Source organism: Sebastes fasciatus, chromosome 16, assembly GCF_043250625.1.
Source record: "Sebastes fasciatus isolate fSebFas1 chromosome 16, fSebFas1.pri, whole genome shotgun sequence".
Classification (NCBI taxonomy): domain Eukaryota; kingdom Metazoa; phylum Chordata; class Actinopteri; order Perciformes; family Sebastidae; genus Sebastes; species Sebastes fasciatus.
In genome coordinates, this window is record NC_133810.1 from 6,086,616 (window position 1) to 6,102,319 (window position 15,704).

General features: G+C 36.3%; 2 protein-coding genes across 3 annotated transcripts in view; both read left to right on the top strand.

The window, feature by feature from the left end:
- The first annotated feature begins 2,598 nt into the window (after nucleotides 1-2,598).
- Nucleotides 2,599-9,641, top strand: scimp (SLP adaptor and CSK interacting membrane protein). Its single transcript, XM_074611292.1, has 6 exons — nucleotides 2,599-2,726; nucleotides 2,838-2,867; nucleotides 3,573-3,691; nucleotides 6,200-6,251; nucleotides 6,420-6,496; nucleotides 7,263-9,641. Exons 1-6 carry the CDS (start codon nucleotides 2,614-2,616, stop codon nucleotides 7,916-7,918), a joined length of 1,047 nt encoding a protein of 348 aa, XP_074467393.1. The 5' UTR covers nucleotides 2,599-2,613; the 3' UTR covers nucleotides 7,919-9,641.
- A 4,998-nt stretch (nucleotides 9,642-14,639) lies between these two features.
- vps37d (VPS37D subunit of ESCRT-I) overlaps nucleotides 14,640-15,704 on the top strand; it is a 38,039-nt gene continuing 36,974 nt past the window's right edge. For both annotated transcript variants that reach the window (XR_012590376.1, XM_074611337.1), the window contains exon 1: nucleotides 14,640-14,928. Coding sequence is in view for 1 of the 2 variants with exons in the window: in XM_074611337.1 (XP_074467438.1) it covers nucleotides 14,806-14,928 (123 nt within the window). In the remaining variant the exon portion in view is untranslated. The remainder of the gene's footprint in view (nucleotides 14,929-15,704) is intronic.

The following is a 15,704-nucleotide window of genomic DNA, read 5'->3' on the forward strand; positions in this document are numbered from 1 at the left end:
AGTCTGGTGGCTTTGAAGACAGCGATATAACGTCTCCAGTTCCCCGTCGGAAAGGGCCGTCTGACAGAAAGGTGAAGCGGCTGTGGACGGGGGCGGCAGAAAAACGTATTTTAGCCACCTAAAAAATAAATATCTGTTTTAGTGTACGCTATATTTAGAATATTTTCACCACTTTACCTTGCTGTTATCTATGCTCTCTTCAGAGCCACCAGACTTCATTCACAAAAACAGTAATTTTACCTCACATAACACAGGAGTTGTTGGTCTACTGCTGAATCGATCAATATGGAGCAGCGTCATCATGCAGAAACCTACTAAATTAAAGCTGCAACGGTTAGTTGACTAATTGATCTGTCGATCGACAGAAAAATAATCACCAACTATTTTGATCATCGGTTAGTCGTTAAAGGGACTGTTTGTAACTTCTTACATGTATAAATCAATCTAGGTCGGTGTCCCATGCGCGCTCGCGTGTGGCTACGCTGTTCAGGCTCAGACTCCAACACAAACTACACGGATGCCCTAAAACCTCTTGGTTGCATCTAGTGAAGCCCGTTTTGCAAAACAGTGTTGGCCGCGGTCGGAGGACGCGGGGGAGACCGTAGCTTTGGTCTCCAGGGCCGGAGTCTCTGCTGTACTCTGCTCCTCTGCCTGCCTGCCTTCACTCATACGCCGCGCTCGTTCTCGCTCTTTCGCTCCACTCTCACGTGCATGCGCGCACACTACACACTGCAGAAGACTCGGAGCTCTGAGAATATCTAGTGAATGTACAGTTGACGTTTGTGCAGAAATAAATGCTGCAGCTCCTCCAGACCAACAGAGGTTTTCCGTGTCTTGTGAAGTGACGGGGCTCCGCAGCGAGAAACGTTATCGTCTCCGACCGGGTGCCGGTGTCCGGCACCCGGTCGGAGACGTGTGTTGCCTCACTGTTTTGAGCGATGCTCGTTCATGTCTATGTAGAGCGAGCACAAGCGTGAACCCAACGCTGACTTTCGTTGACTTAACGGTCACAGGTGTCGCTGTTAACAAGCATTTCTGAAAGTTACAAACAGTCCCTTTAAGCAAATTACAATATATAGATATTTAAAAAGAATATGCATGTAAATGGAAGAAAACAATAAAGAAGTAATTAATGTTTGTTGTGTCAATAAAACAGACAAACAAATAAAAAACAATTAATAACAATATATTGCAATATCAAAGGATAAATGTAAAAAAAAAAACATGAAGTAGAGGTGTAAATAAAAGGCAGAGTGTGAGTTACATCTGTTATCTGTGGTTGTTGTGGTTGTCTCTCAGGCTGTGACATGCACTGACATATCCTGCAGCTTCTATGCTGATGACACTATTTTCTCCAAGTAGATGTTGTATTTTATTTTGGTCAGAGAGGGAATCAAAATCTTGGAGTTTACATTTAATATTTGTAAAGAATTCTTTCCTAATTTCTTCATATGTGCTACATTGTAGCAGGAAATTAACAATTATTTACGCTATTATTTTGAAGGCAAACCACCCATTTCCTGTTTGCTAAATTTAGCTAGTTTTTTTGTGATTCCGGTGTTACCTTTCAAAATAAAAGCAATTTAGATATAATTTTCTTTCTGAGAAATAGAAACTATCAAGTTCCTCATTCAAATTTTCTCTCATTTTGACACAGTTCTTAAAAATAACTTAAAAAGACAGCCGCACAACACTATTTTATTTATTTTTATTGTCAATACTGTATATACTGCTCCTATTTTATACTTCCTTCTATTTAAAATATTTATTTATTTATTTATTTATTTATTTATTTATTTATTTATTTATTTATTTATTTATTTATTTATTTATTTTTATTTAGGTTTAAGGCTTAGTAGGTTTTCACATACAAGGGATTTGTCTTGGTATTTTGATGCATAACAATAAACACAGTAAGACGAGAAAAAAAAAGAGAAAAAACAAGTCCAGCAAAAATCATAAAAAGAATATAAAATATTTACAATAAAGATAAAGACTCCACAACCAGCATTGCTCCCAGTAGACCACTTACACTTACACACCAAAAACTGATAATAACCTGATATTTTCAGGTGGAATTTCATTAATTCTCACTGTGCAATATCATTTTCCACTTGTGCAATTTTGTTAATAGTATGTTTATTGTCAATACTGTATAAACTGCTCCTATTTTTTTTACTTCCTTCTATTTAAATGGTTCATATGTTGTTAGACTTTGTTTAGCTCTTTTTTTACTGTGTTAGCTGATGCATCTTGTTTTTTGCACTATCCCCTTTGCTGCTGTACACTGCAAATTTCCCCACTGCGGGACTAATAAAGGAATATCTTATCTTATCTTTAAAATCTAGTTCCTAAAGGTGGTGATACATGGTGATTAACACTTATGTAAATGCTATTTTAAGAGGAACTGAAAATATAAAGAGACTCGGAAATGGATGTAATGCTCTGCTCTGCTCTTTGACATAAAAGCTCTCACAAGACATTGACATCACTGGCTATTCTCAATGGGAAATGTATGCATAAAGTATTGCTTTTGATATCTTTAACATCACAGAGACTGAGTGAGGAGTATCATCTCCCACAAAAAACATCAAACTTCAAGTCTTCACACAGATGTACAGCTATATCTGGTATGCTTGTGACACACACATGCTGTGGTCACTGGAGCATGGCAGAGGGCGGGGAGGTGTTAATGCAGTCTCAGCCTTCAAGTCTCTTTGGTTAAAGTAAGTAAATTAGAAACTATCATGCAAATAAATACAACACAGACATTGACATATCTCACCATCTGCTTTTGTCATCCATTAACTGAGACTTTTCCACCCACTTTAACGCAGCCCTGAAGACATAAGCTGTTCCCTGAAAAAGTAAGGCACATTCTGAGTATTTGGAAGGAATTTGACGTGAAAAAAAATAACATTTTGGACTTGAATGAATCCTAAAATCTATCTATTATAAAATTATTCATGATTAACATAATTGTATTATTTAAGAGAAGTATAAAATGTAAAGATTAGGCCTACATACAACTATAAAATGTGTTATTTATGTGCATTTATGTGTGGGAAAATACCAGAATATCCAGCGAGACGTATACTCAGAATCAGCTGTATTTGTCAGACTTGTCTTTTTATTGGAAGTTGACAGGAAGCTGGTGCAAAGAGAGGATATGGGGGTTGGCAGATAAACAGAAAAAGAACATTTATTTCATTCTGTTCATATAGATAAGGGAATATAAATACATCTTTCTAGCTGACATAAACAGTTAAGTTGAAAACTGAGTTCATGTCAAGTGCAGACACAGCGAAACAAAAGTTATCACATTTTTGGTAGACTTCTTCACAAGTAAAAAGTCCCTAGAGCTTGTCAGTTGGATTCTCAGAGCGCTAACATAAACACCAAAATAACCTTAAAGCTTAGTCAACAGAAAAGGGGAAGTGGTGAATGGTCTTCTTTCCGATCCTCAGTTCTGTATACTGAAAAGCAACAACTCAGAGTGAAGAATCAGTCTTTCACAGCTTTTAATGAGATTTTCTTTTTCTCTATAATCTTCTTTTTGTTGTGTCGAGCAGAGTGCCCATGGAGCTTGCGCGCAGTTACCTCTGGTTATGGGTGATAGTTGCAGTTATTTTTGCGAGTGGGGTGATCATCGTTATCTTCATCTGCATCAACAAGTGCATATTAAGAACAGGTAGGTTGAACCTCGTCTCACACACATACTGTATATCAGACAGCTACTGGACGTGCATGTCAAAACAGGAATGTTTACTCCTTTTTCCTGCCTTGACACACACTTCTTTTTTACTCTTATTATAAAATGAATGCTCCTAATACAACTTGATGATCTTAATGAATGTTACATGTTTTAATATTTACCACCTGAGATTAGCACATCAGCAGTCTCAGTATTTCTTTGAAACACCATTTAGACCGTAATATAGGGAAATAAAATGTATAGAAAATCTTAATATGCTGTGAAATAATTTGTCATCAGAGTGTGGTTTCCTGTGGAATTATGAATCATGACATCAATATTAATAAAATCCAGACCCTGCTGTGGTATTTTATCTTATATAACTGTATACAGACAAAAAGTGCTCCAACATGTGTTTAACAGTGGTGAAGAATGACTCAGATCCTTTAAAGTACTAATACCACACTGTGGAAATATTCCACTAAAGTAAAAGTCCTGAATTCAAAACCTTACCTAAGTAAAAGTATATAAGTATTATCATCAAAATGTACTTTAAGTATGAAAAGTATTGTGTCCCTGTCAGTGTTTTACTGCTGCATTAATGTGTTTATTGCATTTTAAGTCCTTTATAAGCTGTTGGCTAGTTTAATCTACAGCAATGCATCATTGTCTATAAGATCATCATATGTTTGTAGCGTCACTGTCTTGTGAGAACCACGTATCTCTAAAAAGTCAGAAAAACAGCCTGTTTTAACGCCACTAATTTCTTTAACGCATTAACGCAATTTATAGTTAGGATCAGTTTTAAAGCTAGAGTGAAGATATTTATATTTACATCGGTACCAACCATGTCATACTAGCTTGTCAAGGAGGTTATATAACTCTCCAAACATACACTAAATTTGGGCAAGGAAAAGCTGTCGTTGCTATTTTTAAATGGGTCCCTTGACCTTTGACCTCAAGACATGTGAATGAATATTATTATAATTATTATAAGTATTAGAATTATTATAATAAGAGTAATAATTATTATTATTATTATTATTATTATTATTATTACATAGTTGATCTACTGTTACATTTCTCTATTTGATATGTTATATGTAATGATTAATAAAATAAATAAATAAATCCATAAATAATGTAGAAACATTGTCCATGTGTACGGTCGAAGTGGAGCTAATTTTAACTATTTTTTTGTTAGTTTTATCTATGCATGCTGTTCATCAATGTTTGTTTGTAAAATCTTAATATGTAAAGTAACTACAGCAGTCAAACATGTAGTGAAGTAAAAAATATTTCCCTCGACTCTGAATTGGAACCCAACATTTGCTGTTTAGCGGATTGTTTAGGTCATGGATTTTATCTTTTATCATTATAATGTGGTTTTTTTCTGGTTTTATTTTCCATCTTAATGTTTTAATATGATTTTATGGTCATTTTCATGTGAAGCACGAGTGAGTGCATTCAATGTCTTTATTGTTAAGCACTTTGAAATGCATTTCTTGTATGAAAGATGCTATACAAATACAGTTTATTATTATTATTATTATTATTATTATTATTATTATTATTATTATTATTATAAGACAAGATACGATAAGATATTCCTTTATAACTCCCACAGTGGGGAAATTTGCAATTAATATTATTATTTTTAATTGTAGTAAAGTAGCATAAAATAGAAATACTTGAGTAAATGTATTTGCCGCTAGATGAATGGTACTTATCATCAGCCAATTTTCAACCTGATTTGCTTATTAGGTCTTCAAGTTCATAAGCAATTTCTAGTAAAAGTTAAATTTACAGTAAAAAGAAGTCAGCAGAAGACATTCGTTTCATTTTCAGTATCATTAACTACCTCTTTTTTTTAACTGGAAAACTAATATACTACCACGTATGCAAAGCCAGAGCAGGAAGAGAAACCAAACCCCAAACAGACTGCCATTATAGCTGTGAAGGCATTACTCTGAGGGGTTCACTGCAAAGCAGAAGAAAAACTATTATAATTGTATGAATTGCTATTATTAGTGGTGCCCTCTGGATTTGATTAGCTTAGATGAAACTTTAATGATCCCTGAGGGGAGAAGTGGGCTGCAGCAGCAGAGAGAGAGAGAGAGAGAGAGAGAGAGAGAGAGGGGCTCGTGATGGTTTAGGATGTAGATAAACACAGAGCAAATAAAGGGAACAAAATATAACTGATAATCACGAGTAAAAGCACATGTGCAGATAAAAGAGGATTATGAAAACATGAATACTGTATGGATATAAATTTAAACATAAACAGATTTAATGTACAAATGTGTATTGTTAGGTTTTTCTCATGATTATGTATACTTAAAGCTGTTGTATTTATTTTTGTCCTCATTTTGCAACACCAAAATAAAACCCTCTGGTTTTCATAATGCACAAAGATTTGACATCAACCTTTTTAACATTTCATGCAAGACTTTTCTTTTTCCTGTTGCTTGAATTTAACTGCACATTCTTTTTGTTTCTCCAAAGGAAAACAAAGAATCTATCAGCTTCACAGCAGATCTTCCAACTTCACTGTCAAGTAATATATGAATATACACTGTCACGTTTAATATTAAATACATTCGATCTTAGTGAACTGTAAAAAGCAAAAGTCTCACATTGAAGAAGAAACACTTTCTTGTCGAGAGTTATGCGAAGATTTATACCGAACTGAACTACAAAGCATATCTTCTTCTTGACTTCTCAGGAGCAACAAATACGAGGAGAGAAGCCCTAGCGTCGAAACCCCACCTTTACCTCCTCGGACACAGTTTCTCACAGCAGGCAAGACACAATTTCAAAATCACCTCTTCCTCCTCTAAACCACACATCCTCTTCTACTCATTTCCACCACATTATCACAAGAACTGAATACAAAACCTCATCCCATCTGCCATTTGACAATAACCCAGCATCTAAAGGGCAGCAGAAAAAGAGGATTTTATTCGTGGTATCACATGAATTTGTCTTGACAAACCAAACAAACATGTGACCACTGATGACAGTAACATTAGACATCATAAAGGGCAGTGAATAACCCCAGAAACTGAACTCAGATCCAACAAAGAACCACATATTTTAATCTAAACTGGAGTTTCTGAACCAAAACTCATCCATTCATTACCAAATCAGACTGAGAGAGAAGTGTAGATGATTGACACTAACATTAGGATTATAGCATTAGCGAGGTGTGAAAAACATAAAGAAAGGTCCAACTTAAAGGTCCCATATCGTGCTCGTTTTCAGGTTCATACTTGTATTTTGTGTTTCTATTAGAACATGTTTACATGCTGTAATGTTAAAAAAAACCTTTATTTTCCTCATACTGTCTGTCTGAATATGTCTGTATTTACCCTCTGTCTGAAACGCTCCGTTTTAGCGCATTTTGACGGAATTGCAACAGAATTGCGTTGCTAGGCAACAGCTTGGGTCCATGTGTACTTCCTGTCAGCTGATGACATTCACATACACTGCAACAGGAAATAAACTGGGACACATTTAGAATATAGTAATAATGAACTCTTCTTTGATATGAAATTTGTTGTTTCAGAGGCCCAAAGCTATGAGAACCTGGCTGAGGACTACGAGCAGGTCGACACTGACTCCGAGCAGGACAAGGCCGCCTACGAGCAGGCCGACCCCGACTACGAGCAGGACAAGGCCGCCTACGAGCAGGCCGACCCCGCCTACGAGCAGGCCGACTCCGCCTACGAGCAGGCCGACCCCGCCTACGAGCAGGCCGACCCCGACTACGAGCAGGACAAGGCCGCCTACGAGCAGGCCGACCCAGACTACGAGCAGGACAAGGCCGCCTACGAGCAGGCCGACCCCGACTACGAGCAGGACAAGGCCGCCTACGAGCAGGCCGACCCAGACTACGAGCAGGACAAGGCCGCCTACGAGCAGGCCGACCCAGACTATGTGCAGGCCGACCCCGATTATGTGCAGGACATACCTGACTATGTACAGAGCATCCCTGACTACGTGCAGAGCATCCCCGACTACGTGCAGAACATGCCCGAGGACAATCAGAACATGGACGAGCAGTCTGATTATGTGAAGGTGGAGGATGAGGAGGAGCTTCTCCCTCCTCCTCCTCCTCCTCTATACAATGGTACAGATCCAGCAGCAGACAACATCTCCACAGACGACTACGATGACATCGGAGGTGAAGACGATGAAGAAGACTACGACGATGTGGGTTAAGACAAGAGAACAGGAGAGAGTTTATTCTAAAAAAAAAAAAGACACCTTCTCATCTGGATCCTGCTGAGCAGAGAGATCAGAACAACTTTACCTTACCACACATTTTCTTTTTGACTTTTTTTTATATTATTCATGAAAAAGAAAATATCAGATGAAGTTATTTGTATTGTATGTGTATTTTAAAGCACAAATAACAGTACTGAAGAGGCAGAAATCTGTAAAAGTATAAGTTATGTTCAGACAACAGGGTCAGAAAGGTTTGATTCTACTCATGTAACTTTAACCAACATTGTTTATAGGCCACAAACTGTATATTTAAAGTTGTTTAAGTAGTCGTACTGAACAATCAACTAGCACTGATTTGACATATTTTTATTATTTGACAAACTAATCAATTTTTATGTTTCTGATTTAAAAACCTAATATTTTAATCTGTATATTTTGTTTTTTATAAACTATTTAGATTTTTTGTTAAATATTATTTTAAAGGAATAGTTTAGGCAATTAGCTTAGCTTAGCATAAAGACTGAAAGTGGGGGGAAACAGCTAGCCTGGCTTTGTCCAACATGTTATATCTTGTTTGTTTAATCCGTACACAAACTGAAATGTAAACGTAGATTTTCAACCTTGACATTTATATATATATATATATAAAACATGGAGCTCCATTGTTGTCTAAAAACTATTAAAACCACATCAATGACTCTCACTTCTGCACTGGCTGATATGTTCCTTCTTTACAATTAACACTAGTGCTGTTTATTTTTAGTTGTGTGTATTAATCCGCAGTTGGAAATAGTCCCCAAAAAATGTACAGTTCACTTCTGTTTGAGTAATGTTTGTTGGAGTCTACAGTGCGCAGCTGTTTTAGGAGAGTATTGAGTCTTTTTTTTTAAGAAATTAAACTATATTTTGGTGACACAGATTTTTAAAAAAATGATTTACATCTACATTTGGAACAAATGGAGACTGAGAGTTAGAGACAGGGTGGGAAAGCCAGAAATTACTGAATGAAATACTAATGCATTCTTGGTTTTAGATGTTTTCAATGGATTTGTTGACAATAACAACAATATAGAGTATCACTGAAATGTCAGCTTTTAGAGTTAAATGCTACATTTGTTGTTTCAAACGTTGTTATGTGAATGAGCGTATTCTGCAGGTTGCATTTGCATAAAATACGCTTTTGCATGTTCAGTTTCCTCTTCAGATTTCTTTCCAGTTTTATACCACAGAGTGGCTCTGCTTTGAAAGGGAAGGTTGTAATTTAACATGCCATGACGACTTTGCACCATTTATTCACATAAATACACATCATAAAAACTGCCCACTGTCCTCCCTAAAGTTGTTCTATTTCTTGTGAATTAACAATAAAACTTTCACATTTAAAACTCTCTCCTGGACACGAACCAATCCAAACAGTTTGCATTCACAGCGTTTGGTGCATACTGGCTCACTGTCATGACTTGAAGAGACTGAACCAGCGTTAGTGAGATTTATTTCACCTGTTTTAACTGCTGTGATAAAGAGAGTTTGCAGAACACTATTTAAAACATGTCAGAGCTTAAAAACAACATTTTTATTATCCTTTATTTTACAATTACTAATATGTGCTCGCCTCTTGGGTGTAATTTGCCCCATATTTGTCTTTCTGGCTTATTCTTTCAGCTTCTTTCCCAGAAGATTGTTTTCATTTTCTTCTTAGCAGTTCACTTAAGCCTTGTGAGTTTATCAGAATTGTTTGTGTATTCAATATATTAAAGCTATTGAATTATGCAAAAGGTTATTGTTATGTCGGGTTATTGCTCAGATCATAAGGGAAAAAAGCATGCCCCATCAGACTTGGGCCTGCACTGTTCAGTAGTTATGACGAATTGGTAGTAGCGGCACAAAAATGAGATAAAAATACCCACAGGTTGAAATCACCACTTCCTCCATACCTAAAGAGAGTTTAGAAGACGGTTGTCTAGTCTGCGACACATTTCTTATTTTCCACAATAAATAACAAGCGCCACTGAAACCAGAGTTTATGCATCTGACCACTATTTGGTAACAACTGGAGCAAGAGTCAGCAGAAGTGGTGATGTGTGACTCCTGCTGCCAACCGTACAGCAAGGAAACCAAACATGAGTTCATTTCCTGACTGCTCTGAAGTGCAAATGTGCCGTCAACGACAGTTACAGTCAAAGTTTGGAGACTTCTAATAACATAGGATCAGTCGTGGAGGAATTATTCAGATCATTTTCTTTAGTATGAAGTACAAACAAATGTAATCATTTTCCATTATATAAGTAAAAGTCATGCATTCAAACTCCCACTTCAGTAACGGTACAGGAGTCAGAAATGAAAAAAAAGATAACTTAATTAACCTTACCGGTAGTTAACTAGTAACTATAAATGTGGTGGATTAAAGAGTACAATATTTCCATTTAAAATGTAGTGGAATAGAAGTAGAAAGTAGTATAACATGGAAACACTCAAGTACAAGTAACTCAAAATTATACTTGAGTACAGTTCTTGAGCTACTTTCAACCTCTGCATGAAATTAATTGGTGTTTTCCAAAGTTTTTGGGGCCTTGAGCAAAAATGGTTGGAGTAACTTCAATCATCCATCCATCATTTTCTTTTTCACACTTGGGGCCCCCTGGTGGCTGCAGGGCCCTTCGCAGCCTCTCAGTTAGTTGATACTCTATGCCAGGGGTCAGCAACCTTTATTATCAAAAGAGCTATTTTAGGCAAAAAAAACAAAACAAATCTGTCTGGAGCTGCAAAACATTTGAGCATTGTGATGACGGTAACACAGTTTATCGTCTAAGTATATAGTATATAAGTCTAATGCAGTGAGGGCCAAAGTGCAAATGTACTACGGAGTATTAGGGACACATTGAGATGAAAAACATCTGAGATTTCCAGAATAAAGTCAAATATTACAAGAAAAAAGTAGTAACATTACAAAAATAAAGTCATAACTTTATGAGAAAAAAATCGTAATATTACGAGAATAAAATCATAACTTTACCAGAAAAAAAGAAAATAACAAGTAAAATTACTACTTTATAATATTATGACTTTATTCTCTTAATTTTATGACTTTTTTTTTCTTGTAAAGTTACGACTTTATTCTTGAAATCTCAGATTTATTTTTTTTCCCTCAATGTGGCCCTAATACTCCGTCGTACCGTCGTACCATAGACCTACAACAATGATAAATAAAAATCTGAAAAAAACAGTTATTCATTTCCATTTTTAGAAATTCACAGGGAGCCACTGGAGAGGAGCTAAAGAGCCGCATGTGGCTCCAGAGCCGCAGGTTGCTGGCCCCTGCTCTATGCTGATGCTGATGCCTCAGGCCGACCATGCTGAGTCCAAACATTAGATTGAAAACAGTGCAAAAATCTACAAAAAAAATCACTTGGACTCCATTTATGAAAAAGTTCCCCAAACCAATAGTTTGGCGACGCACATATATCTCATAATCCCTCACACACTGACCACATAATAATATCCTGCCTGTCATCAATCAGCTTCACTTGGCCCTCAGAAGTTTAATGGATATATGTGGGTTTGGATGCCTCAGTTTAGGGTTTAGTGAACTGATGGTGATGACACTCCAAAGAGTCAATGCTGGACAAAAAAAAATGCACAAGAAAGTCTTTGAGAAATTTGAGCACAAAACACATGAAGGTCATTGAAGTTATTATTTAATAGCATTTAAAAGCAGTATATGAACATTCAATAAATTATTCATAACATAATGTGGTTATAAGCAGAAGGAAATGTTAAAGGTTTATTATTAATGTACTGCATTTGACAACAATTCTTCTATAAAGACATATTTTATATATAGATATATATAATAAATAAATAAATATATTTTATACATATTCTATCTTTTGTGCAATGTAAATGCTGTAAATCTACTGTTCTGTGCAATAATTATCTGATGCTGTGCAATAATTATATAATTATCTGACGGACACTTTGTGCAATAATCTGGCAAAACTGTAATCTGGCAAAACTGTCATCTCATCAATATACATATTGTATTTTTATATTTTATAATGTATTATCTTTTATATTTTTAATATTTATATTGCACTATCTCTTTTTTTATCTCTTTTATTATTATTGTATTATCTTTTTATTAACACCTATGGGTTTGTCACAATCTAATTTCGTTGTACTACACAATGACTTGAATCTTGAATCTTGAATTTTACATTATTACAACTGTTTCATTGTCCTTCATTATCTGTTTATATAATACAGGAGGAGTTATAGTTGTTGACAATTACATCAATAAACTCATATATCGTCTTATAAAGAGGTTCTTATAAAAAGCATCCGTGTTGTTGTTAAAAATGTCTAAAATTATAGTGAATAAAATCTGTAATTTGTCATGAGGACTTTAATTTTGAAAAATGTAAAACGGAAGTTAGGTTTGAGCTAAAGGTGTTAACTTGAAACAGAGAAAAAGACAGTTTATTGTCACTTTATTGGAAAAAAGAAACTCATATTAGCTTGAACATCAGTATTAGATAGTAATAATACATATAAAAGACAATATTGTCAGAAAATAGAAGCTTAAAAGGAATATTGATGCATAAAACATGTTATTTTATGATTAAAATCTGCATTGTGTTGATTGCTTTATAGGGTTAAAATGGAGTAATGAGCCTTTGAGGGCAATTTGTACCACAGATGGGTACAAATGTAATTATTTGAATGCCTCACAGAGCCTTTACTAACGTTATTACAGCAGCAAATTAAAAATGGATAAATCTTCAATTCAATACAACATCAAAAATAGATACAAATGACAAAAAAACTTTTACTTAAAAAACTTGTAAAACTAAATGTAACAAAATAAATACATTGGATATTAATTTACAGAATTTTTAATTAATATTAAAATAATAAATTGCCAGAAACATCAGAAACATGGTAAACAATCTTCAAAATTAACAGGAATTATTTACATTAATTACAATTACAGTGTAAACCTTTTTAATACAGCTACAAATTAGTCAAAACTTAAACAGGAATGAAATTTCAGTATTTAATGTATATAGTATATAAACATAGAATTGGATTGAATAGATCGGCTCCATTGTCACCGATATCCGATCCGGTATCGGTGCATCCCTACTATCTTTTTTTTAATTCATAAAACTGTTCGTGTTGCATTTATTTATTTAATTAATTATTTATATTTAGGTTTAAGGCTTAGTAGGTTTCCACATCCAAGGGATTTGTCTTGGTATTTTGATGCATAACAATAAACATAGAAAAATATAAACATAAGACGGGAAAAAAAGTGAAAAAAACAAGTCCAGCAAAAATCATAAATAGAAAATAAAATATTTACAATAAAAAATATGAACAATATATAGTTGTGATGAAACTTCGTCAGTGATGAACCTGAGGTCATCTGGTGTTTCGGGTCTTTCGAGCATCAGACACCTTCACTCAGGCGACGCAGCTGAGGTTGATCAAGCCTCAGCTTGTGCCCTAGCTGCACTTTTCCACGGATCCGCTCTCTTGATCCAGAGCCACCTAGAGGCTTTCTCAGCAGCCTTCATGCTGTTACGGATGGCCCTCCTTCTCCTCTCTCCTGTGATGCCGAGTGCAGAGTAAGCTTTACAGAGGGACTGTTCTGCAAAGCCTCTGCACCCTACCTCCACTGGTAAGCACCTTGCCTTCCAGACTTGTCTGCAGCAGTCGCTGACGAGGCCCTCATACTTCTCTCTCTTGCGCTCAAAAGCCTCCTCCATTCGGTCCTCCCATGGCAGGGTCAGTTCCAGCATGACAATGTTCTTTGTTGTCTCTGATATTAGAACCATGTCAGGTCTGAGGGTGGTCTTGGCGACATGCTGAGGGAACTTGAGTTGCCGCCCCAAGTCCACTGTCAGCTGCAAATCTGGTGCAGTGTAGAGAAGCCCTGATGTTGCCTTAGGTGTTGCTCTTGGCTTCTCTCTGGCTCTGATGAAGCTGATGGTGTGCTTTGTGGGTCTTGACCTCCGGCTGCTGGCGATGGCACTGCAGATGGTCTCCGGGATGGTCCCAAGCACCTGGTCGTGTCGCCAGCGATATCTGCCCTCCCCCAGTGCCATATGGCAGCAGCTCAAAATGTGCTCTAGGGTCCCCTTCCTTTGGCAGAGGGAGCATGCAGGTGTATCAACCAAGCCCCAGCAGTGCAGGTTTGATGGACTGGGGAGGACATCATAGACCGCCTGGACCAAGAACCTAATGCGGTGTGGCTCTGACCTCCAGAGGTCAGTCCATGACATCTTCCTCTCCACAGCGTGTTCCAATCTAGTCCAGGCGCCTTGCTGCCTCATTCCCACTGCTCTACTGGACCTCTCCTCCTCAACGGCAGCTCTCACCTCATCGTGGACCAGTTGCCGCCGCTCCAAAAATATGTTAAATATATCTGTTTTTTAATGAAAAGTAATTGTAGTGTAATTATTATTATTATTATTATTATTATTATTATTATTATTATTATTATTATTATTATTATTTTTATTATTATTATTATTATTATTACTATTACTATTACTATTATTATTATTATTATTATTATTATTATTATTATTATTATTATTATTATTATTATTATTATTACTATTATTATTATAAAATGTACTGACATGGGCTCAAACGTGTTTTATTGTGAAGGGCTGGACAGGAAGTGTCCCGGTTGACGGTTGGTGACGTCTTGACTCTGCTCTCCTGCATGCGGGCTGAATCTGATCGCATCACATTCCAGAGAGAGCTGTAAGATGTGACCTCCTCTCCGCTGCGCTGTGCGGTACTTTATGTTTCCTAAAAACACGTCTTCACGTCGTTATTTAAAGGAATTTAAAGGATTTTAAAGGATTAAAATGTCCAACTTGAAGGAGTCCAACTCTTGTCCTGACGGCTACAGGGCTTTAAATACAAGTGAGCTGAGAGATCTTCTACAAAACGACGACAAAATGGACCAAATCCTCGGACTCAATGAGAAGGTGAGGTAGAATCTCCTCTCTGTTCACCCCTAAAGGAGCCAATTTACACTGTTTTTAACGCTTTATTAAACCTCTTCTTTCACCTTTAATCACACATAACGATGCTTCTTCACACATTTTACGTTTCTATCTTTAATTCGGCGCTGAAAAATGAGCAATTTAGGTCATTTTAATTGACGCAAAATCCGCTTTGACATGGCTCATCGATTGTCTGCGTGGCGAGTGGTTGTGATTTTCCAATTAGGTTTTTCCATCATGAACCCTGGTCTCCTAATATATGCGGTGCATTATTAGTTACTGGAGGAAGATAAAACACAAATGGGGTTATTTGTGTGGTCTGTGCAAGTGATTGTTTTATTCTACACGCGTTTTTATTGTGCAGGAAGCATCACATCGAGGTGTTGAAGACCCCCAACGCGCCGTTATGTGCCTTGAGTGCTTACGCCAAACTCCATTTAAAAATCTGTCATTTAAGTGTTTCTTCATCTGTTAGAGGACTTGCACATGAGGTAGAAAATTACTTAAGATAACATTAGATTCCTTATGGCATACTAGTAAATTCGGCATTACTTTAGTATACATAGCAAGACTTATTTTAATACAATATCAACTTTTACAACTGGTCGTCCCCAGTCATCCCTCAAAAAGATACGTCTGTGAGTAGAGTTAATTCTGAATAAAAGTGCACTTTTACTGTAGTAAGGTTGCTTCTTTATGTAGTATATTAATGCCGAATTGAGCAGTGGACTCCTGACAATCAGAAAACATCTTTATAG

Bases quoted from the DNA above. Each gene is read 5' to 3' on its own strand.
- scimp (XM_074611292.1), top strand. From the start codon at position 2,614: ATGTACAGCTATATCTGGTATGCTTGTGACACACACATGCTGTGGTCA. The intron at 3,692-6,199 runs GTAGGTTGAACC...GTTTCTCCAAAG, and splicing joins CAAGTGCATATTAAGAACAG to GAAAACAAAGAATCTATCAG. The intron at 6,497-7,262 runs GCAAGACACAAT...TTGTTGTTTCAG, and splicing joins GACACAGTTTCTCACAGCAG to AGGCCCAAAGCTATGAGAAC.